The 23,869-nt window shown below is 37.2% G+C and overlaps 1 protein-coding gene across 1 annotated transcript; it reads left to right on the top strand.

The window, feature by feature from the left end:
* Positions 1–4,226: 4,226 nt before the first annotated feature.
* Positions 4,227–19,512, top strand: LOC140244172 (interleukin-1 receptor accessory protein-like 1). The gene is made up of 8 exons (XM_072323801.1): positions 4,227–4,356; positions 6,064–6,360; positions 6,746–6,929; positions 9,604–9,740; positions 11,473–11,610; positions 15,684–15,821; positions 18,518–18,599; positions 19,128–19,512. Exons 1-8 carry the CDS (start codon positions 4,227–4,229, stop codon positions 19,510–19,512), a joined length of 1,491 nt encoding a protein of 496 aa, XP_072179902.1.
* Positions 19,513–23,869: the final 4,357 nt, after the last annotated feature.

Below are 23,869 nucleotides of genomic sequence, written 5' to 3'. Positions count from 1 at the left end.
AGTGTTTAATATTTAACACTGGACTTTTTGCAGTGTATAATTGAAATACAAACTGTGAAGCAGTTCAAGCTGTACTTTACCCTGACCTCCACATAATTGGCTTTTTTTTTTTTTTAGTTCAGACTGGCCAAGAGTCTGTGTATGGGAAGTTCCTGTACATTTATTCATACAACCGTAGACTCTTGTGCACACAAGAATTATCAGGTTTTGGATAGTAATGTAGAAATTGAGTTTATTTGCCTCCATTCAGTCACATGGGGGGGGGGGGGGAGGGGAAATCCCACCTCAACTCACCCCTGAAGGACCCTCTGAACAAACGTTACACTCGAGATATTGTGCATGGTATTAAAGTTGAATCATGGAATTTGAAAAGAAAATTCTTCAATTGCCATATCATTCATACACACTGTGCATGATAAATAATCATGAGGGTTGCCCAAAATACTCAAAATAGACTGATTGTCTTAAAAGCGATGTAGACGATGATTGTGGGGGGTTTTTTTGTTGGTTTTTTCGGAGTCCAGACACAAAAATTATCAGTTTTTCATACATTTAAGGCAACAAAACTCAATATAATTATAAAACATCACTTTGACGTATCATATGAACAAGACTACCGGTATATATATGACATTGCAGCTCATGCAGAGTATCACCTTTGTCTGTAGTAGTTTTTTTTTTTTTTTTATTGTTTAACAACAACTTATAATCAGCATTCAGGATATGGGTGAAAAATGCTAGTAGGTGATAAAGTTTTACAGTCAACATATAGCACACAGAAGGCAAAATGGGATTACTCTGTATTATCATACACTACAGTATATGTTGATAGTTTACACTGTAAGAGGACACTGAGATTATATTATGGTGTAGAATTGAAGAGCAATAGCTCAACATGCATACTTATGGGATATTGCCTCAAATTTCTGTGAATATCAGTGGATTCGAAACAAAAAAAAAATGATGTGTATGCTATGCTTTGTTTTTATTTTGTATGACAGGGCAATTAGTGTTGGATTTGTATTTTTTCCATGGAATTTCCATGCCATTCAGATCATCTGGGAGCGGGGCTGTTTACTGTTCTTTTTGTTGAACATTCAATTAAAACGGACAACATTAAAACATACAGTAAAAAGATGTGTCACAGGCAAATGTTACTGGTAATTTTCCAATCAGCCAAGCACTTTTGTTGTTGTTGTTGTTGTTGCTGTTGTTCTTTTTTTTGGGGGGGGGGGGTGGGTGCTCCCCACGTTGCGATTCCCCTAATATGGGGAAATCTAGTACAACTCAGATGATTCTCAGAAGCATGCTGGAAGTGGCTGCGTGTATTGTTTCAACAGGAAGATGGGAAAAGCCACGTACACCTCCCTGGTTTCAATGAATTGTGACAGATATTACACAGTTCTAAGCATATCTCTGAATATGTAATGCAGCAAAAGTGTGAGATTACAATCCCTTCTGCTGTCAAGCATTTTTTTTTTTTTTTAAATCATACTTTGATCATAGAATTTCCTTGTAGAAATCCTTTTGGAATCTAGACCAACATTTGACTTGGAAACGAGCCAGGATTAAGTGGCATAGAAATGCTTAGTCAGCATTTGGATGAGCTCTGGTTACATTCGGTAGTAGTTGTGGTTTCTGTTTAGGCCCTGATGAATGTTTTATTTGTTTTCCTATATTCCCTATGTGCTTTGTGCAACTCTGGAGGCTCATAGAAAATGACTCCTGCGTACTTGATCCAGTTACACGTCAGAAGTACTCAGTAAAAGGCCAGTTTGGGGTTCCCTCTTTGTGCATGAGCAGAAAAAGGTATTTGTACACTGCAAAAAGTGCGGTGTTAGATATGAAACACCGAGCTGGTGTTAAATTTCCGGTGCTCATTCATGGTGTTAGATTAACACCTCCGGTTGTGATTTCAAAATATAAAATTGTTTTTTTTTTTTGATAGTTTCTTAGTTACTAAATTTCTTGTTAATTCTGAACGTCAACAAGACGATGAAGAATTTTCCGATAAAGTACTTGACTTTTGAAAAAAATGTGCAAATACATTTACACCACAGTAACACCAGTTGGTGTGGTCTCCTATTGAAGCTGGACGGGTGTAATACCATTGAAATTAACACCACCAATATTAAATCAACACCATGCGGTGTCATAAATGAATTAACTCTAGCGCAGTGTCAAAAATATCACCAGCTGCAGTGTCAAATTAACACCACGAAGTGCCAGGTGAACACTTTTTAACACCGTCACAATACATTTTCTACACCTGTGGGTGTGGTCCTCTATTGAAGATTGATCAGTGTTAGATTTAACACCTATGGTGTTAAATCTAACACCAATGTTTTTACAGTGTACCAATACAGCATGTTGGGCTTTTGATTTCACTGAGGTAAACAATCATGCTTATATGCAGTAATTATCCAAGAAAAAAAAATCCTTACAGTTATGGTCCATATGAAAGCATCTGTAGACCTGACAGCAAGATTGGGGTGATATCAATAGCAATAGATTGTGAATACTATGAATGCAAAATATGAAATGGATGTTTTCTCAAGTGTTAATTGACTGACCATTCTGGTCACCTGCAGGTCTGCAACAGCTTATCATTATTTTTTATGAACATGGTTGATTATAATCCATAAATTGTTATGTCTGGCAAGCCTATGCACTTTGAAAGCAAGTTAGTGCCTAACCAACTGTGAGAAAAAAAAACAAACAAACAAACAAACAAACAAACAAACAGAAGATCATCTTTGTACTCATGTGCACTTGACCTAGCTTACTCTGAACTGGCTTACTGAGTAAATTCCCTGTGCCTTTATGTCCCCCCCCCCCCAAAAAAAAAAAAAAAAAATTACAATGGGACCCTCCGCAATGATAACTTTGAAAATAGTGAATCAATCCAAATACAATTTCAGGGTATGAAAATGTAACTTATTATATACATTTTACGGAAAACCCCATCTGATTTGCTTCATTGGTCATTTGAAGAGAAATGAGGATTTTTGTAGAGCATGTCAAGAATCCCTTCCCTTCAAGTTCAGTTCATTGTGTTCACATTAATATGCAGTTCCAAAAGCATAAACATGCTAAACTTGGAAGAAACAGATCTATGACATGCTATAAAATGCTCCACATTTCTCTGTAACCACTTTACCAAATTGAATGGGGTTTTCTGCAAAATATAGGTAAGAAAGTTATATTTTGTAGAAGTAATAGCATTCAGACAGTTAAATCATATCGAAAGTTATCAGTGCAGAAATCCGATGGTAATTCATTGGGGGACATACTGTAGGGGAGCAGATGACAAGTTTATGAACTTGATATAATTTTTAAGGCTCAAATTGTGTGCTCTCCTCCTTATATTGCTTTCTTGAGTAAAGATAGACCTGTGCTTATAGATGTCAAATAGCATTAATTTTTGAAAATCATCTTGGCAATGGTACTTCATGATTTCATGACTTTTTAAAGTGCATGAAACTGTTTGTCTTTAAAAATGATGTGTAGAAATGAATTAGGATATTTTAAAGTGTGCCATTACCAAAAATTGAAACAGAAGCAGCCAAGGATATATGGTCTGGGACTGAGAGAAAATGACAAAATCAACCTGAGATCGATAAAACAGGCAGAGTGGACACATCTAGTTTTTACAGGACCTGTAGGCCTGTGTAGGTACATCCATGATTACAAATTCATGATTTGATACTACTAGATAGATTTTCAGACAATTTAAGGAAAGAGAGTGTCGACATGGTCCAGGTAGTGGATCTGCAGGTAGTGAATGGACTTTGAAAACATTGAAAAATTGAATTGCTATTTTAGCTGATGGACATACATTTTTAACAAAATAGTGTACAATGTACAATTCTATAATGAAATTGCTCTACAAATGACATTTTGCATAGCAGTCATATGCAATATACCAGGAAAACTAATCCCTGCCAAGATTGCTTCATTTTTGCACCTAAAAGGGTCAGTTGATTGTTTTTGTTTTGTTTTGTTTTGTTTTTGTCAGATATTTTCAAATACTTCTGAAGAAGGCAATCGGAGAACAAAATGTACAATCCATGTAGATGATGGTATTATATAATGTTCTTATCATTACTCTCTAATGTGTACCTTTCCAATGTTATTGTCCTTTCTTTCTTCCTTTTTGTTTTTCAAGATCCTTTCATAGGTCACAGTGATTACAGTTTGAACGCTTTGTGGAACGAGAAGTCATAATGAAACGTGACACTCCAGATCTGAGAATGAGTTCCTGGTCCTCTGTACTCTATTTAGTCTTTGTTTTGACTGGCCTGGTACATGTGGTGTCCTCTGGATTGTACTGCCCTGATTCTGTTCCATGCCTAAGTAAGTGAATATATCTCTTTTAATAGCTTTATTTACAATTTACAGATGAAACAGAAACCCAGCTTAAAGGGAACCACAAACCCAAAGAGCAATGTGGATCGAGTAAAAGCAGTAACATTAGTAGAACACATCAGTGAAAGTTTCAGGAAAATCGGACAATCGATGCAAAAGTTATGAATTTTTAAAGTTTTGGTGTTGGAATCGTTGGATGAGGAGACTACTAAAGGTTATGACGTATGAGTGGACAACAATATAAAGAAAATATATAAACGGAATTCCACAAAAATTCACTTTTCTAGCAAAATAAAAGAGTACTTGACTAGCCGCTCTTAGAAAGCAGGGGGAATAAGTGCTACCCCTAACATATGTCATTATCAAGTTGATGGAATATGTAATTTTCACGAAAAATGAATTTTTATTGAATTCCCTTTATATTTTCTTTATATTGTAGTCCACTCATACGTCATAACCTCTAGTAGTCTCCTTACCCAACAGTTCCAACACCAAAACTTAAAAATTCTTAACTTTTGCATCAATTGCTCAATTTTCCTCAAACTTGCACTGATGTGTTCTACTAATATTACTGCTTTCACTCAATCCCCATTGCTCTTTGGGTTTACGTTCCCTTTAAGTGCTTCAAAGTAGTTCTAAAATGTGAGTAAGGAATGGAAACAACCAATGTAAAAAAAAAAAAAAATAATGCAAAATGTGAACAGAAGTTATAATAAAATTGTTTCTATAATGAACTGTGAGTCTACAGTTATGGTTTATTGAGAAAAATAGAGATATAATATTTTATATCACTTCTTATATTTTTATATTCTTATCACTTCTTATATTTTAGGCTTTATTGCAAAATTTTATATGGTAGGAAGTTTTGTGACACAACTGACCTACACATAATGCATCAAAATAGTAATGTGATACCTCGAACATTTTTTTCTTTTTAATCACTGCTCCCAGTGGTAAACAGTACCTTTAATGTCAGTTTCTGTTCTTTTTTAGTGCATCTGAAGGAAATTTATATGTGATGGCTGGGTCTTGTCTCTTTGTAGATTTCACCAAAGATGAGAGAAAATGCACCATTGAACATGCCAAGCTGTGAAATCATTATTTTAGATTTATGTCCAACAGTAAATTAAGCTATATAGAGGGAATGTATCGCCTAAAAACATTTCTCCTTTTTTGGTTCATTGGAAATTTGCCTAGAACTAATAAAGACTATATCAATGATAATGATGATGGTGATTGTGATAATGATAATTATGAAAATTATAATAAATGTTATTGTTAATAGAATAGTAATGAATATAAACATAACATCTTTTGTAGAACACACAACACCTCTGTTGGGTTTCTGTGTGAATATAAAGGAAACATGTGCTTGTTGTAGATGTTGGTCATAATACACTGGTAGCTACATGTATATACTGCGCGGGTGATTTATTGTCATTAAATTTCATGTTTCATTGTCAGTTACAAGAACATTTCTCATACAATCGATGGTGAACCCTAAAAATTTCTACAAAGGACAGAGCAGTCACTTATGCTAGTGCTGTAAAAGTATAAGGACCCTTTGTAGTGAATAGTAAATAAACTTCCTATTCAACATCTCGACATGAAGCAAAAGATTGGCTTATTTCTTTGTGCTTCTTGAGCAGAAAAGTGAGAAGCTTTCCCGTAATTCCCTTTGCTTGTATTTTGCAGATCAAACTCATGTGCAAACGTCGACGAGAGAAGAGTTTGGATATATTGACGCCAGTGAGGAACTTGTGTGCGAAGTAGACAATCAGTGCCCGGTAACTTGGTTCATCAAGCACAGTCAAAATGGCAGCCACATTCCCCTGAATGCAACGGGCAGGTTCAAACTGAGCTGCAACAACACGATGCTCAACATAGAACCCTTGGAAGAGGAAGACGACGAGACTTATTTTGTGTGCCGTGCAGACTGTGGCGATTGCCAACAGGAAAACCAAATATTACTTCAAGCCAGCGAGTCAAAATGTAAGCTATGGAGTGTCTGTATCTCATCAAAGGCTACAGCAGCCCATTTCATAATGTTTGGGGAATAGCATACAAGTTGTCAGTTGTCAGATGTTTTCGTCAGCTTGGATAAGACAATGTAAAGAAGTTAAGTTGTCAATGCCTGCTTTTTTCTGTTTGGAGGTGTTGACATAACCTACAAATCAATGTTCGGCTTGAATATTTTGAACAAAGTGGTGCCTATGATGCTTGTGCCTGTCTGTCTCAAAAGCTGTAGCAGTAGCTTCATGAATTAACAACTCTGCTTCATGTAAATACAGAGCTATTTGAATTCTCACATATATGCGGGCAGTAATTATGGTAAGCATGAATTTGTTTTTCCTTTTCTTTTTCTCCCGTGTTGTAGCTACAACCCTAACCATTGTCAAGCAAGACAGCTGTACCGATCAATATGTATCACCGGGTGGGGATGCCACTTTTTGCTGTGAGTGTCAAATGGAGACCAATACCCTCAACAACGGCTTCATGTATTGGTTTCATGATGATATAGTACTGGTACCAAAAGACGAGAGAGCCCTGGAGAAGTTCAGGTGATCGACTTGTCACTTTCAGAATTTTTCTTTTTCCTCTACTTGATTGGACCTGAGAGTAAGGATCATTTCAAAGAGACAGTGAAGTCAGTAGATTAGCAAAACTGAGCAAAACTGGACAAATTTTGAAGAAAGTGTAAGCTGCATGTCATTACATGCTGTCCTTTGGGCATCCACATCTTGTCAGCCATTCGTCGCGTGCCTCTGACACCTGTTTTAAAGAATTTGTCATACACTGGTATTTGTGGTAAAAAATGTGACTTTGGTGAAATCTTTATTTAAGGAATAAACTTTGTTGTCCAAGATGTGCAAAGTAGCAGTCTGTTTGATATGTCTTGAGTAGGATGAGTGGAAAAAAAAAATTGTCTTGGAAGAAAACACTTCATATCAAATAGATGAGAAATGCACAAGTAACTACTCAATAACTTCAAATTACCAAGATAAAACAATATGTAGGCATCCATAAGTAAAATACAGTGACCCCGAAGAGTATGCCCCGGGCCCCCCCCAATAAGTTCAAAGGTCAAGAGGTAAATGAACTGGACCTTCTAATTCACGTTACTCATAGTATTGTGGTATACCCTCAGTAACATTCCACAGCTTTGAGCTATGACCTCCAAATTCACACCAGAGGTACACGTATCACCTTAAAAATGCCAGTCGCGTATAAATATTGGTGATATCAAACAAGGGAAAAAATCAAAAGGTCAATGAATTTTACCTGATAAGCACTGTTTTCATGGTATTGTGATGTGGCCTACTGTCAATAACTTTCAACAGCTGTGCACAAGCTATGACCACCAAATGGACACCATAGGTACATCACCTAAAGATGACAGTCAGGTTTGAATATTGGTGAAGTCTGACAAGGTCAAAGGTCAATAAACTGTACCTGACAAGCACCGTACTTGCAATATTGTGGTGTGCGCTCAGTATAGCTTTCCACAGCTTTGAGCTAGCTGTGACCATGAAATTCACACCACAGGAACATCACCTAGTGATCAGAGTTTTTAGTTAACAAGGGGGTCCAGGCAGGAGAATCTCACATGAAAGAGATGACTGAGGTTGGAGCTTCAGCATCTGTAATAAGAAATTGAAGGGAATCTCTCCCCTAAAATTTAAATTTGAGAGGTGTGAGAGCATGTCCTATGTAAGAACTGTAGAGAAAATTCTATCCCATCACAAAAAAATGCCCCAAACTGTGAAATATTAATTTTAACAAATCAGCACGCATTAGTGCGTGCTGCAATAGAAGCCAGATCTGAAAATAGTAGCCACGCGTAGACCATCGTTGTGTGCACGTTTCCTTTGTTCGCCTCTGTCTGCACACAGCTATATCGAATACTGTCTATCGGTATTGCCTCATCGAGCCATATGCATCCGCATGAGTAGATGCTGCCATGGCTGCCTGGTCAGTGGTGTGGCGTGGCGTGGCGTGGCAGCACCAACCTTTACACTAAGCGGAATTTGATTTATTGATGACATTGATAGGTTTCTGTCTTTCACTGTGGTGAACACTTTTTTTGTGCTTTACTAGCTGCGTATGTGGCATGTGGACATTTGCGTGCGTTTGCATGTTTTGAGAGTATCGTAGTACACTGATCGTACAGAAAATTATCGAACTACGCAATGAATGCAGTCGATAACATCAGACGACTACTCTTAGATCAAGGTGCATGAAATTTTTGGCATTTTAGAGATTGCTCTATGTCTCTTTATATATTGCTACATCTCTGTATGTGAGTAACGTTGCACTCTTATATTTCATAGGGATATTACCAGTACAATAACCTGCTATGTCAGAAAACTAAATTTCTGTGTACAGATACACTTCAAGTATTCAACCTCATACCAGGGAGGTACAATTGTACCACCTTCCTGCTGATAGTGCTGTGAAACCAGTCATTGACTGTGTAAGGGCGCTATATAAATGATCCGATTGTATTGTATTGTATTGTATTGTATAGTAAGCTTACTATTACTATTAGCCTAAATCTGCTTTAAGGTCCCATGTTGTTGCAGAATATGTTGGTAATTTATATGTTGCATAATGTTAACTTTTCTTTACCCACAATGTTGCCAAATGTACTCTAGATTTTCCTTAAAAGATCATTCTAAAGAGTGGAAGAACACCAACCAAGTTTGTACATCATTTTGTTATCTGTGATGACAGTGATAATTCTCCATTTATTCTTATTGTTCTCATAGATAGGAAGCCACAGAGCGTGTAGCAGTGTATCATTGTTGTGTGCGTGATATTTGCCACACCTAGCTTTGTGTACTAGTAATATTCCCCTTTCTCTCTCATGTGTCATAAAAAAAAAAAATATGCATGATGTCTGATAAATGAACAGTTTTTATTAAGCTGAACTTTACTGTGATTTATTGTATACACCAATTATTTCGCGATGTTTTTATTTTCGTAACTTTTGAGAGTCAGGTGCTATTCGTGAATTTTGAGACGCGAAAATATATACTCTGATCCCGATATGAATGTGACGTGCATGTATACATTTTTCTGTTCAGCACTGTACTTCACGATCGCGAATTTGACCACTCGCAAAGTCATCGGGAAGTCTCGAGTCACGAAAATTTAGACTCACTAAATATATGGCATATACAGAACAACATGTGTAACAAAAATTTTGTGACTCTCTTTACTTTGTCTTTGCAGTTACAACAACAGGACGTCTATAGGTAGCTGCATCACAATATCCAACGTGACAGATGATCAGTATGGCAATTACAGTGTATATTGTGACAATCTTTATTCGAGGAATCGGGCAGTCGAGTTTCTACAGCTTTTACCAGGTACAGTGCACCCCTGTTATAACGAAATGCTCGCGACTGGCAGTTTTCTTTCGTTAATACCGAACAAATACAATATATATAACAAAAACAAGGAAACCACACATATATCATATTCAATTTATTGAATACTCATCATACACTGGAAAGCTATGTGAAATGGGGTGGAACCTTTTTAATTTCATTTGAATATTACATTTAAAAGAGAGCATAAAATTGTTTGTATTGTCACGCATGTATAGAAAATGATGGTTTAGGATTCGGTTATACAGTTCGTTATTCCAAAGGTTCATTTCTTACTAAAGTTCCTTACTCTGAAGGCTCCTTATTCCGAAGTTTCGCCATTCCTGGGATTCCGAAGGTTTATTCATTTGAAGCTTCACCCTTCCGAGTATTCGTTATTCCGAAAGTTGTTCATAATTTAGATATGAATATATTATTCGTTTTCCGAAGGTTCGTTGATCAGAAAATGAAATGAGGTTTGTCATTCCAAAGGTTTGTGAATCAAGAAATAAGAAAGGATCACTATTTCAAAGGTTCATTGTTCTGAAGGCTTTTTAATCCGAAAATGAAATAAGGTTCATTATTCCAAAGAAGGTTTGTAACTCAAAAAAAATTGAGAAAGGTTAGTTATTGCCAAGGTTCAGTTATCTTGAGATGATTATAAGATTTACAATTCCTAAGTTTTGTTAGTGGACTTACCTTTTCCACTTTTGGATTAACAAAACTTTTCTTTTTTAATGTTCCGATTAATGAATGTTTGGAATTCCTATCATTTTAGGACTAACGAACCGTTGTAATAAGAACCATATTTCTTTGTAGGATTAACAAACCTTATTGATAACAAATATTTGGAATAACACCAAAATGTTCGTAATAACAAACCCTATTTCATTTCTGAAGTAACAGACATTTAGGTGTATCATAATCTGTGTTTTGTAATAAAGAACCTTTAAAACAACAAAATGAACCTTATTCAATTTCAGATTATTGTATTACAATAATGCAAGTTCCCCTCAGAAATGTGCGTGACACACAGAGCGAACACACAGTGATGTGAAGCGTTGGCCCATGCAGAGATGCTATAAATGCTTGTTCCGCTACGTATTTTGGGAAGTGATCCGCATTTCGTTATAATGGAGGACATTTCTTTTGTTTTTTTGTTTTTCAATGGCGCTCGGAAAAGACTTCGTTACAACGAAAATTTGCTATAACTGTGTTCGTTATAAGCAAATTTTATACCATAGACTTTAATGGCGATAATTTTGGGACCAGAAGTTTTACTTCGTTATAACGAAATTTTGTTATAACCATGTTCGTTGTAACGGGAGTGCACTGTATTAGTGAGACTATACTTCAAAACTGATTAAGTTTGAGCAGATTTTGTGTGACTTTTTGTGATCTGACCAGTGTTTGTATTATTCACATTATCACTACATTTATTCGTAGTCAGCAGCATCATTTTCTTGTAGCTGCCACAGCACAACATTGCTTGTGTGTAATCTGGCAGATTCCCTTCACAGTTGCTGTGTAGGTGTATCCTGGAAATTACTAGCAGCCTATATGTACATACATATATTATTTTAATGATAGCACCTTTAATAGTGTTCTAAGATTTGTAGGCAAAATGTAGATACCACATCTGCTGTATTACATTAGTCTACTAAACATTACAAAATATCAACTCTTCAAGGAAGAATGTGTGTTCTTTTTACTTGACTTCTCCCCAAATTAGAATATCGGCCTGATGAAGAGTTTCCACCGCAAATCTTTGCAGTTTTACTGCTTGTAGTGCTGCTGGCCCCGATAGCCCTGCTCAAAATCGACATCCAGCTGGCCTACAAGGATAAATTCGGCAAGCATGAAGTGGAAGGTAATGGACATGCAATTACATATAGTTAAATTGTGGAACTGAAAACTGTCAGCAGGGTACTGGGGGGGGGGGGGGGGAGTGCTTGTGATTGATGTGAAATATGACTCACTAAACCTGTGTTTAATTGTTCGCATCATAACACCTGAAAAGCTTCTAGCTATCCAATTGGTTAATTGCTCATCATGTGACAGGCAGTTGAAATTACTACTGCACGCCGTCGCTATTTAACATGCAATTTTTGTCAATCAATTTTGGATATGGCATGCTAACATAATATTATGATCAGCCATTACATTCACTCGTATGATCTCCATGATATGCTCATGATCAACTCATAGTTTTTCACTATTTCACGCCTCTGACATTGTTAAATGCTGGTACAGTGTAGACTCAGTTTAACGAGATCCTTAAGACAAGGACAATTTGTTCTTTATATCACATATTTTGTTATATCCGTATTCAATAAACAATACAAAGCAAAGGAAATTAATTCATTGGGACCGGAGATATTAGTTTGTTATATCAGGGTCCTGTTTTATGAAGAGTTAAAATTGATTATGATTTAAAGTTGATTTCAACTGTAAGTCTATGGCAGGCTGTGTGGTAAGGAAATTATAATCAATTTTATCTTTTTATAAAACGTGGCCAAGGTATTTTGCCCATGTATGTCAGATCTCTTTTAATATGGAGTTTCCACTGTACATACTTTTTTTTTGCGCGCGCACTCGATCAATTACATGTACATGCCCTGCACTCAAGTCAACAGTTTCAATCAATTTTCAGTATCGCAAATGTGCGGAAAACTTCTGTGCATGCTAAAAAGTCCTGTCACAGATACACTGTGGGATTCCTCGGTGCCATTGTCACTTCCGGTTGTCTTGCACGTCTTAATTCCCATGCAATTCAATGCAATTTTTGTCTCCTTTTCTTTCATTGCTGCTTTTTTCCTTGGTTAGATTTCAACTAAAAAAGAGTTTTAACATTTCTGAACTTTAAGGCCCGGTCCCACTGCACTTACGGATGCAAAGAGGATGTAAAGTGTACAAAAAATCTTGCCATCCGTTGGAAAACGCTACGAATCCGTTGTGTACCCATCGCACACGTGTTTCATCCGCTCTATCCATCGAGCATCCGTCCACTGTGATTTCATCCGCGCAAAAAGTTTTAAGCTGCTTAAAACTTTTAGAACGGATGAACTTTCCGCTGTGTACGATGTAAATCCGCGACATACGAGCAACAAACGTTGTATGTCCGTGCGGCATCCCTTAAACGTCCGCTGCATCCTCTCTGCATCCTCTGGGCATCCTCGCAACTCACATCCGCTGCAGCTAAAAACGGAAAGAGGGAGGAAAGATATGGTACGTGGAACGTCTTTACATCGTTAATAGCACGTTAATAGAAAGGATGTAAGCGTATGCATCTCGTATATAAAGCATTTCGAAAGCATCCCCTCTACATCCGCTCTGCATCCGCTCTGCATCCACTCTGCATCCGCTTTTTCTGCTATGCGTCCGTTTCGCAATTATCTCCGGTAACCCCTTCGGAGCTGTCATCCCCTTCCATCCGCTTTCATCCGCTAGGCTTCCGACGAACATCCGTTTAACATCCCCGCTACATACTACCCACGTCCGTTCTATTTCCGTTCTGTTACCGCCAATTTTCGCCAATTTTGTCAATTTCTGGAGCGGATGAAAGCGGATGAAGCCATCCCCGAAATTTTGCTCGTCCGCTGTGTCCTTTCTGCATACGCTTTGTGTCCGTCGGCCAGTGGGACCGGGCCTTTACTGATTTGTGGCCATTAGCACCATGGCTCAGTACTGTGAGACTTCAATGTGCTGGTCACATAATGGAAAGCAAGAAAATTTTCACAAAAAAAAAAAATCACCCTGGATAAAGACAGAACATTACTTGAGTGCACATGCAGCCAAAACCAGGGCAAGTTTAATTTGTTCCCTGAGCTATTCCATGGTGCATCTAAAACGCTGCTCCTGCGCACGGCACCTAGGTATTGGCGATACCTAGATTGTATTAATGTGAGTCCATGCCACAATAAAATGTACAACAATTTGCCTTTCATGAAAAAATGGTTGACATTCATGTGACATAAATGTCAACCATTTTTTCATGAAAGGCAAATTGTTGTACATTTTATTGTGGCATGGACTCACATTAATACAATCTAGGTATGTGCCATAGTCAAGAATCAGTGTGGACCACATTCAATCCTTATTTCTTAAAGGACAAGTTCACCTTCATAAACATAAGGATTGAGCGAATGCAGCAATATTAGTAGAACACATCAGTGAAAGTTTGAGGAAAATTGGACAATCGATGCAAAAGTTATAAATTTTTAAAAATTTTGTGTTGGAACTGCTGGACGAGGAGACTACTACAGCTTGTGATGTCATATGAGTACAACAGTATAAAGAAAATGTGAAGAAAATTCAACATATTTTCATTTTTTTTTTTTCGCATAATAAAAGAGCATTTGACGTGCCTCTTTCTAAAGGCAGGGGGAATATTACCCATAACATATACCGGTAATGAGTCAAGGGAATGTGTGCTTTTTTCAAAAGATGAAATTTTGTGAAATTCTCTTTATATTTTCCTATATTGTTATACGCATATGACATCGTACACTGCAGTAGTCTTCTCATCCAGCGGTTACTGCACAAAAACTTCGCATATTCATAACTTTTGAATGGATTGTCCAATTTTCCTCAAACTTTCACTGATGTGTTCTACTAATATTGCTGCATTCGCTCAATCCTTATGTTTATGAAGGTGAACTTGTCCTTTAATCTCCACCTATACCTATCAATCAGTCACATGCGCATTACCTTTATAAAGGCCATCAGATTATACCATCCATGAAAAGATATTTAATGTGACAGTCCAGCTCGGAACCCACAAAGAATAGGCAAAAATAAATTTCCACCTTTCTACATAAATCGAAGTGAAAGCTGTACGCTTTAAAATTATTTATAACTTGTTAAACTTGGACATCCCAGCCCATTCAAAAAGTGATTGAAATGAGAGAGAGAGAGAGAGAGTAAGGAGATGCAATTTCATACAAAAGGGAGAAAAGAGGATTTAAAGGTTAATTATTTTAAACTCCCAGATTTTGACAGCAGATAGAGAAAAGATTAATCCTGTCCCAGGTATGACAAACTTAAACTAGAAAAGCACTCGGAGAGCACAGACCTCCGCCAAGCCAGCAACACATTTCCACCCATGCCATTTCCCAAACTAGAAGCCTTTTGTTATTGATTATCATTGCAGGGCGCCTTGCCCAAGCAGAGCCCACTCTTTAGTGCACGTATGTAAACCTCCAGTACACGCAGCTTGAATCCCAAGTTCGTTGACCTTACATGCTAAAAAGATGAAAAATCCTTCATAAAGCCATAAAAATTCCCAGATCACTACCAAAATTGAATGAGGTGTTCCTTGTGTCGATATCGACCTTTTATGCAAGTTTCATTTTAATCCCTTTACAACTTTTTGAGTTATTTTGCAAACAGACAAACCAACGCCGATGATCACTTAACCTCCTCCTTCCATGGTGGAGGTAATAGTTTAAGTCTTGCAGCTCAGTGGACATATTTTTTGTCCATTAGGCTCCTACAGAAAATAGTAATCTCCAACTCTTTGTAGGTTTTTGAGTTGGGCAGTCGCATTTTATAGCATTGTGATTGTACACAACAGCCAAATCTGGGGCCCGTTAAATAAAACTTGTCATCAGTGACAAATTGTAATAGATGTGACAAGCTACTGAAATCCTTGCATCTGATTGGCTGAGAGCAAATTTGTCATAGAAATGTAGCAGTTGTCACTGATGACAAGTTTTATGAAACGGGTCCCAGAGCTACATGTATTTTGGTTGACAGAAGACTTTGCTTGTGCGATAAACCTACCATATGATTTTTTTTTCTTTTTCCTCAATGATTTCCAGCATGATAGCGTTAAGAGTGGACGAATATTATATGAAAATTCCTTCAGATAGTGAAGTAGTTAATCTGACCCATCCCTTTCTCTGTTACCTACCCCTCCCCCTTCATCCCGCAATATTTTAGATGGAAAGTTGTACGATGCCTACATCTCATATTCGAGGACCACCAGCGACCGTCGCCATGCTATGTATCTTTATGAGAAGCTCAGTCGGCTTGGATACAGCATCAGCATGGAGGATAGGACATTTGACTTTGGTGAAGGTGAGTTTTGAAACAATTGCTCCCTTAAAGGGATTCTATAGTTTTGTTTGTGATGGGGAATTCTGGTTTATAACCTTCTAATTCCGGTTTATACAAACTGTAACTCTCTGTGAGATAGTAAGAAGCCTCTTTAATATGAAATACATGTAATATGAAATACTAAAGAGCGTACAATTCAAAGAGGGTTTCAAAGTTTATTTGTTAATTGGTTTCAAAATGGCTGAGAGATTAAAAAACAAAGTCACCCTAACATAAAGTGGGCCCACCTCGTGTCAGGACCTCTGTGTTTGGATATCTCAGCCACTTCAAACTAATTGTTGTCAAATAGATAAACTTGGAATTACTCTTAGAATTGTGTGTTCTTGTGATAATATTTCATAAGGTGTTTCTTATTATCTTACAAACAAGTTATAAATCTGAATCACTTATCTCAACCAAAATTATACATTCCTTTAAATTGGTCTCTTGCAATGACTTTTCACTGATCTTTAATATCTTTTTCTATTCTTCTGTTTTCCCACTTATCACCAATCAATAAATTCATCAATCAATTCATCTATCTACTTAAATGTGTCTGCATATATTTATTAAGATATCTCCCTTTTTATTGGCTCACATTCATGTGCCTGTCTAATATGATTTTTCTTGTTCTGCCATTTTTCCTTGATATTTCAGAAATAAGCTTTATTAGTAAATAACAAAGCAGATACAGTGCTGGACACTAACATCTTTCTCTGGTGGCCAAGTTGGCCACTGAAATCTTTGGATGTTAAATTTTGTGATCAGAAAAAGAAATTTAGTGGCCCAAAGTAAAAGGAAACATGAAATGTTGTTATAAATTTCGGCTGCCTGATCATGCCACCAAAAGAAAGCCTTCCTGGAAATATGGTGGTCCGACATCAATTTTTTAGTTGCCCCTGGCTACAGGGCCGCCACTATAATGGCAAGCCATTTACTAGATGAATAAACATTGACAGGAGGAAATGGAGATGGCAGTTTTCATTCAGTGTTATTTTGCATGGCTTATACAGTTTGTGGCCTCTTTCTCTTCTTTTTTTTTATAGATTATATTCATAATGTTTATAAATTATATTCATAGATTGTATTCACAATCACCAACAACTGATGGAACATACTTGTTTTTTACAAATTTGCTCATATAATGCTAAAACTGCACTCTAACCACTACCACTTACACACTGTGCAATTGTCTCTTTTCTCTTTTCACTTGCTTTCCTTTTATTTTTTTTTGTTTTGTACTTTTCCCTTATTTATTCAAAAGCCAATATATCTTGTTTCTCCATCATCCAAAAATCAGGCAACAGGCAATAATGGCCATCTCCTGCATTTTTATGCCTCCGCCACGAAGTGGTGCCGGAGGCATTATGTTTTCAGGTTGTCCGTCCGTCCGTCCGTCCATCCGTCCTTCCGTCCGTAATCATTTTGTGGACAGCGTAACTAAAAACCGTTTGAGGTATCTTAATGAAACTTGGCATGTATATGTATGTGTGGATGAAGTTGTGCCTATCAACTTTTAGGTGCACATGCTAAAGGTCAAAGGTCAAAAGGACAAAGTCAAATGCTCAAAATGTCACTATTTTTCCCATATCCATGCAATGCCTGAAGGTATTTTCTTGAAACTTAATGTATAAATGAACTACCAATTAAAAATTTTCCAGAAAGAGTTTTAGGTCTTGAGGTCAAGGGTCAAAGGTCAAGCCAAAATGTTGAAATTTCATGTTTTTCTCCATATCTCGCAAATAGTTCATTCAAGGTATCTTCGCGGAACTTAGTATATATGCATGTACCGATGGGCAGTAATTATCTAGGGAAGTTGGAGGTTATGGGTCAAAGGTCAGGGGGTTCAAAGGTCACAGTCAACTCCTCAAAATGTCACTACTTCCCTCATATTTATGCAATGCCTGAAGGATTTTTTTGAAACTTGATATATGCATGTATTACCCAATATGTATTCTGTGGGAAGTTTCTTGCCAGAAGGTCAAAGGTCAAGTGACCACTTCTTTCTCCATATCTTGAAAGTAACTCAAGGTATCATCATGAAACTTACATATTTATGCATGTTCTACCTAACAGTGATTCTCTTTGGAACTTTGAGGTCAAAGGTCGAAGGCCAGGTTTAGATAATGATATTTTACCATTTGATACTGAAATTACACTTTTTCTCCATACCTTGAAAATAACTCAATGCATAAACTTATAAAAGGGTCAAATGTCCAGTAAAAATCCTCAATTCCCCAAATACCTGCACTCTGACATTTTAATCATTCATCCAATTGAACTTAGTTCTAGGAAAGTGAACATTCAGCACATTTGTGGCAAACCTGTCATTTTAATATTTTGCCAATTATGTGAAACTGTCATCACACATTTGCAAGACATTGTCCTATAGACCTATTAGGAGAACCATGCATTATGGCGGAGGCATAACAGTCGCCGTAGCGACATTTCTAGTCAATTATGATTTCTAAATGATCAATCTCATGATTACATGAAAACGTGCTTGATATCAGTGGAAGAGCAAATAATTATATTAGTTTTAATATCATTTCACTAAGTTATACTGTATACATATGCTTGTCAATTGTGTGATTTTCTTTTGTCTTTTATTTTGTTTCCAGTATGTGTTAAAGAATTTATTGAATCTTCATTCTTTCTCCAAATTCCTTCCTTTAAAGCAATTGCGGATGAGATATCACGTTCATTACAAAGTAGTCGGCGATGCCTTATTCTCCTCTCTCCGGATTATGTGCAACACAGGTATGTCGATAGCACTGTGTACAGTGCGTAGAAATGTCAAATTCATCACAGTTTTCCATCATACAAATGATTCCTGTTTCAATATGCAACAACGATGAAAGTGGAAATTTGAGGCAGGGGAAATATATGTGTGTGTGTGTGTGTGTGCTGGGCAGGTTAGATGACTATTACATGTTTTTAATTTATGGAATCAAAATTTGAAATAGTATTACATACAACAAATAAATGAATGTGCTTTTATTTTTGCACTGGTTTCATATCGCTAAGTAGTATGAACAAAATTTTCTGCACCATGAAAATTTCCATTTTTATAGCATAGGTAGCTGCTTTTAACTGTAGCATCATTGTTTCATAGAACACACTCTTTTCATTCCCCAAAATAAAGAATAAAGGAATACATAGAATTACATGGAATTACATACAAGAATGTCCAATCCTGGGTTTCATCTCCATTTCTGGTTTTGTTTTAACCAGTTTCTCATGCCGCATTTACCTCATACATGTGTCTCTCTCTCTCTCACCCCAAAGGTTCATGACATTTGAGATGTCCCAGTGCTTAGATGCGGAGAGACAGACCAAGAAACACATCATCCCGCTGTTTCTATGCGACACTCAAGAAGAGGACATTAAGAGAGACAAGACTCTTTCTCACATCGTCTCCTCCCACGCCCGATTGAACTGGCACGCGCCCGACGGCAACATGCCCGATGGAAAATGCATTCTCCCGACGTGTGCGCGTTGGAGGGAGCAGCGCACATGGAAGACTTTGCTTCTCCAGTTGCCGCGGCGACCTCGGTGTGCGACCTCCGGCGGCAGCGTAGCGCTCGACTCGCAAGGACTGGATCACTCAAGCCTGATTGACAATGAAGGAACTGAGCACGGATTTGAAGGGCAGATGCTTCGTGCAATATGAGCCCTTTGTAAAGGGTGTTGAATACTGTAAAACAAGGAATGTTCGTGTGCATTTTAATTTCGCAAATTTCGCAAGCGGCAACATTTGCGAAATTAAAATGCACGCAGAAGTTCTTGTCTACACAATAATATGCATTGGATGTCAGTGGCAAGTCGTGAAAATTTCATGCTGCGAGAAAGGCTGTCGGCTCCTATTCGCGAAGTTTTCATGCCACGAATATATCGAGTTTCACAATATGCTGGCAAGCATGTTTTAATATTTAAGCCATTGGTGATTACTCTTTCAAATGCTGTAGTGTAGCCCTTGTGTTACTGTATGTGGCATCCACACGAGTGCTGCAATTTAGGCCAGCTATGTGGTGTAAACAGGGTCTCAGATGTAAGGGCCCGTCAAAACATGTCTGTGTGATGCAATCATCATATGACAATCATTGCCTGGGGGTAGGGATTGTTAACGGGGCGATTGTTAACAAGCTGTTAAGCTGTTAACGATTGCCCCGTCACTGTACAGGCATGCTAACCTGGAAACATTGAACTGCACATTACTTGAATATGAGACCATTCTGAAGCAAATAATTTTCACACAACAATAGATATATAATGTACTCTTAAATGAATCCCACAAGGATTGGAACAATCATCCCCCAGCATTCCCACTGATCAGGTACTAGCCATCCCCGTTAATAAACATGCGGATTGAGTGAATGCAGCAATATTAGTAGAACACATCAGTGAAAGTTTGAGGAAACTCGGACAATCCTTTCAAAAGTTGGATGATTTTTTTTTTTTAAGTTTCTGCACAGTCACTGCTGGATGAGAAGACTTCTGCAGTCTATGATGTCACATGCATAGAACAATATGACCAAAACATAAAGATAATTCCACAAAATTTTATGTTTTGAGGAAAGTACACAGTCCCTCGACTTGTTACTCATATATGTAAAGGGTAATATTCCCCATGTCTTTTTAAGAGGCAAGTCTAATGATCTTTTACTTTGCGAGAAAAGTGAAAATGTGTTATTTTCTTTTTTTATTTACCTTTATTGTACGCGTATGACATCATGCACAAAGCTGAAATAGTCTTCTAATCCAAGCTGGCAGTACTGAAACTTTCAAAATTCATAACTTATGAATGGATTGTCTGATTTTCCTTAAACTTTCACTGATTTTTTCTACTTATATTGCTGCATTCTCTAAATTCTTACCATATTACTGTGAACTTGTCCTTTAACCATTTTTAACCAGGATACATTTATGCATATTTATGTTTGTTATGTTTTATCTGTATACATGTAGTAGCTCCAGTTTTCATGACATTTGCACTTACAACAAAGATTTTGTCTTGCTTTGATGAATTTTCTCAATAGGCTCATTAATGAACATTGCAATTTAGTTATGATTTAGTCTGCCTTCTGCAACGTTCATGAGCACATCTTTGCAGTCAATATGCAAGACTCAGAGCTTGGTTGTTATAAGATATGTTTTTGGTTTTTGGTTTGTGTGTTGTAGTTTTTTTCTCTTGAAGCCATCCAGTTTAATGTCGTGTTATTTATGCCAATCTGTTGCATGATGCAGTCCGTGATACCAGCATCAATAAATTGTAGGTAACAAATATCTGAAGAGAAAACTTGATGTATGTTTCTTCATTCTTTCAAAGTTTCTATTGACATTTCCAATATTTGTCACCCAATTCCTCTGTATTTGGTGCTATCCTACATGTGGTAGGTATCCATATGGCTGAGGTAATTTCAGGTTTTGCTACTTCAAGGAGGAGCATCTTTAAAGGGGAAATCCAGTCCAAATTTAAGTTAATCAGATGAGAAAGATTAAAATATTACAAGTTCAACAGTATAATTTTGATCGAAATCGGATGAAAAATAAGGAAGTTATGACATTTTGAAGTTTCACTAATTTTTTTGGAAATAGTTCTTTAACGGTCAATATGAATATGCAAATGGCAAAGTGAGCTTGTCATTCCCTCACAACTTACCATATTGTTTGTACATAACATTTTTAAATTTCCAGTTTTTCATTCAAACGCAATTATGCCCGGGGCTCAAATTCTTGTATATCTGACTGATCACTATTCTGAAGTTATTCAACCAGGAATAACATCATGTTTCAGACTTGTTCAAGACCTGTTTTGCAGAAATTAGCAAAATTTCAAAATGTCATAACTTCCTTATTTTTCATCCAATTTCAGTCAAATTTTTACAGTTGAACTTGTAATATTTTACTTTTTTAATCAGACTAACTTATATTTGGACTGGATTTCCCCTTTAACCTTTTATTTTTCTTAGTGGCATTAATGGTTTGCATCGTCCATTTTGGTTCTTGGTTAGCAGCCCGCTGATGACGGGAGGCAGTTTTATGCTGTGAATTTGTTTGTGGAGAAGACAGTGATAGTAATATATTTGATAATTTTTTTAGAATCCACTCTTGGTATCTGTTGAAGTCATTAAGAACTAGCTCAGGAGACAAAACCCTATTTATGATTTTAAAGTCTCTAAAATGTGATCAAACTAGCCTTTTGTATTGTTCAAGAGTCTCGCAAGTTGTAATAGACAAATGTTTCTGTGCTTAGGATGCACCTCAATAGGGACTTTTCGATTTCATGTCCTGGACGTGGATGGCAACATAATGACATCATTTTTAAGGACTGTGCATGCTTCAGGTTCTCTAGCATGTCCACTGCCAAAATCAAGAACATGTCTTCCAAGGACAGATTTCACATCCTCCTAGGATCAGGACTAGAATGACATCATCGCTTGGGGCACCAATTGCCAGCCAGCAGGAGGGACAGGAACATTACATCATAACAGTACGTCGTGGACACCCCAGACGTAACAAGTGGACTGCTATGTGGAACCGCACGAGTATGAGAATAGTGTCCTTGTCCACACAATCGAAAAGTCCCAATAAAAGGTGTAAAGATAGGTACCTGGCAACGCTAGGGTAAAGATAATGGCAGGGCCCTCTGGTAGAGCAGTGGCAACACTGAAGATGCTACCCGGGATAAAGAGGACCTAATAATAATAATGATAATAATCATTATTATTATCATTATTATTATCTGTAGTGGAAGTGTATATGTGTGTGTCTCTCTCCATAGTTGAATAGATACTTGTACATAGGTCCACTTTTCATTTGAAACAACAGCTGGATGTCATACTAATTATACATGTACAGTGATTGTGACCTATATAATTTATATATATATATATATATATGTATATGTATATATATACATATATATATATGTTGAGAATTCACGAAGAATCAAGAAATAAACTGGTATGCACTTTTTTGCGAATAAAGAATGAGTTTATTCGACTTGAATTTTTCAGCGGCCTCCGGCTGCCTTCTTCAGGAGTCTTGACATGGCAACATCACTGTAAAGGGTGCGCACTCTCAGCCGTGTCTCATAGCAACCAAGTCTATCTATGAGTGCGCGCTCTACATGTTCAATTTTTGTTTTGATACCATCATTGTCAAGACTCCTGAAGAAGGCGGAGGCCGCTGAAAATTCGAGTCGAATAAACTCATTCTTTATTGGCATAAAAAAAAACAAGGAAAAGTAGAAATTACGCGGTGCGTAATATATGTCCCCGCCGGAAGTAGCATTTTGTAGCCAATGTACAATACAGGTCAAAAATCAAGGTCAAGGGTCAAAGAAGTCAAAGGTCAAAATTCTGTGTAAAAGTTTTGAAGCCTCACCTAGTGCCATCACATAAAGCAAACGGAACTGAAATCGGGTTAGAAATGGCGAAGGAGTAGCATTTCATAGCCATTGTACAATACAGGTCAAAAATCAAGGTCAAAGGTCAAAGAAGTCAAAGGTCAAAATTCTGTGTAGAAGTTTTGAAGCCCTCACCTAGTGCCATCACATAAAGCAAACAGAATCGAAATCGGGTTAGAAATGGCGAAGGAGTAGCATTTTGTAGCAAAATGTACAATATAGATCAAAGATCAAGGTCAAAGGTCAAAGAAGTCAAAGGTTAAAATTATATGTAGAAGTTTTGAAGCCCTCACCTAGTGCCATCACATAAAGCAAACGGAATCGAAATCGGGTTAGAAATGGCGAAGGAGTAGCGTTTTGTAGCAAAATGTACAATACAGGTCAAAAATCAAGGTCAAAGGTCAAAGAAGTCAAAGGTCAAAATTCTGTGTAGAAGTTTTGAAGCCCTCACCTAGTGCCATCACATAAAGCAAACGGAATCGAAATCAGGTTAGAAATGGCGGAGTAGCATTTTGAAGCAAAATGTACAATATAGGTCAAAGGTCAAGGTCAAAGGTCACAACTGAAATTCTGTGTAGAAGTTTCAAAGTTTGGTGTAATGTGGGCGCATAAAGTCTTA

The sequence above is a fragment of the Diadema setosum genome, chromosome 21 (assembly GCF_964275005.1).
Source record: "Diadema setosum chromosome 21, eeDiaSeto1, whole genome shotgun sequence".
NCBI lineage: Eukaryota > Metazoa > Echinodermata > Echinoidea > Diadematoida > Diadematidae > Diadema > Diadema setosum.
Note: the sequence above shows the minus strand (reverse complement) of the source record. Positions and strands in the feature narration are given on the sequence as shown.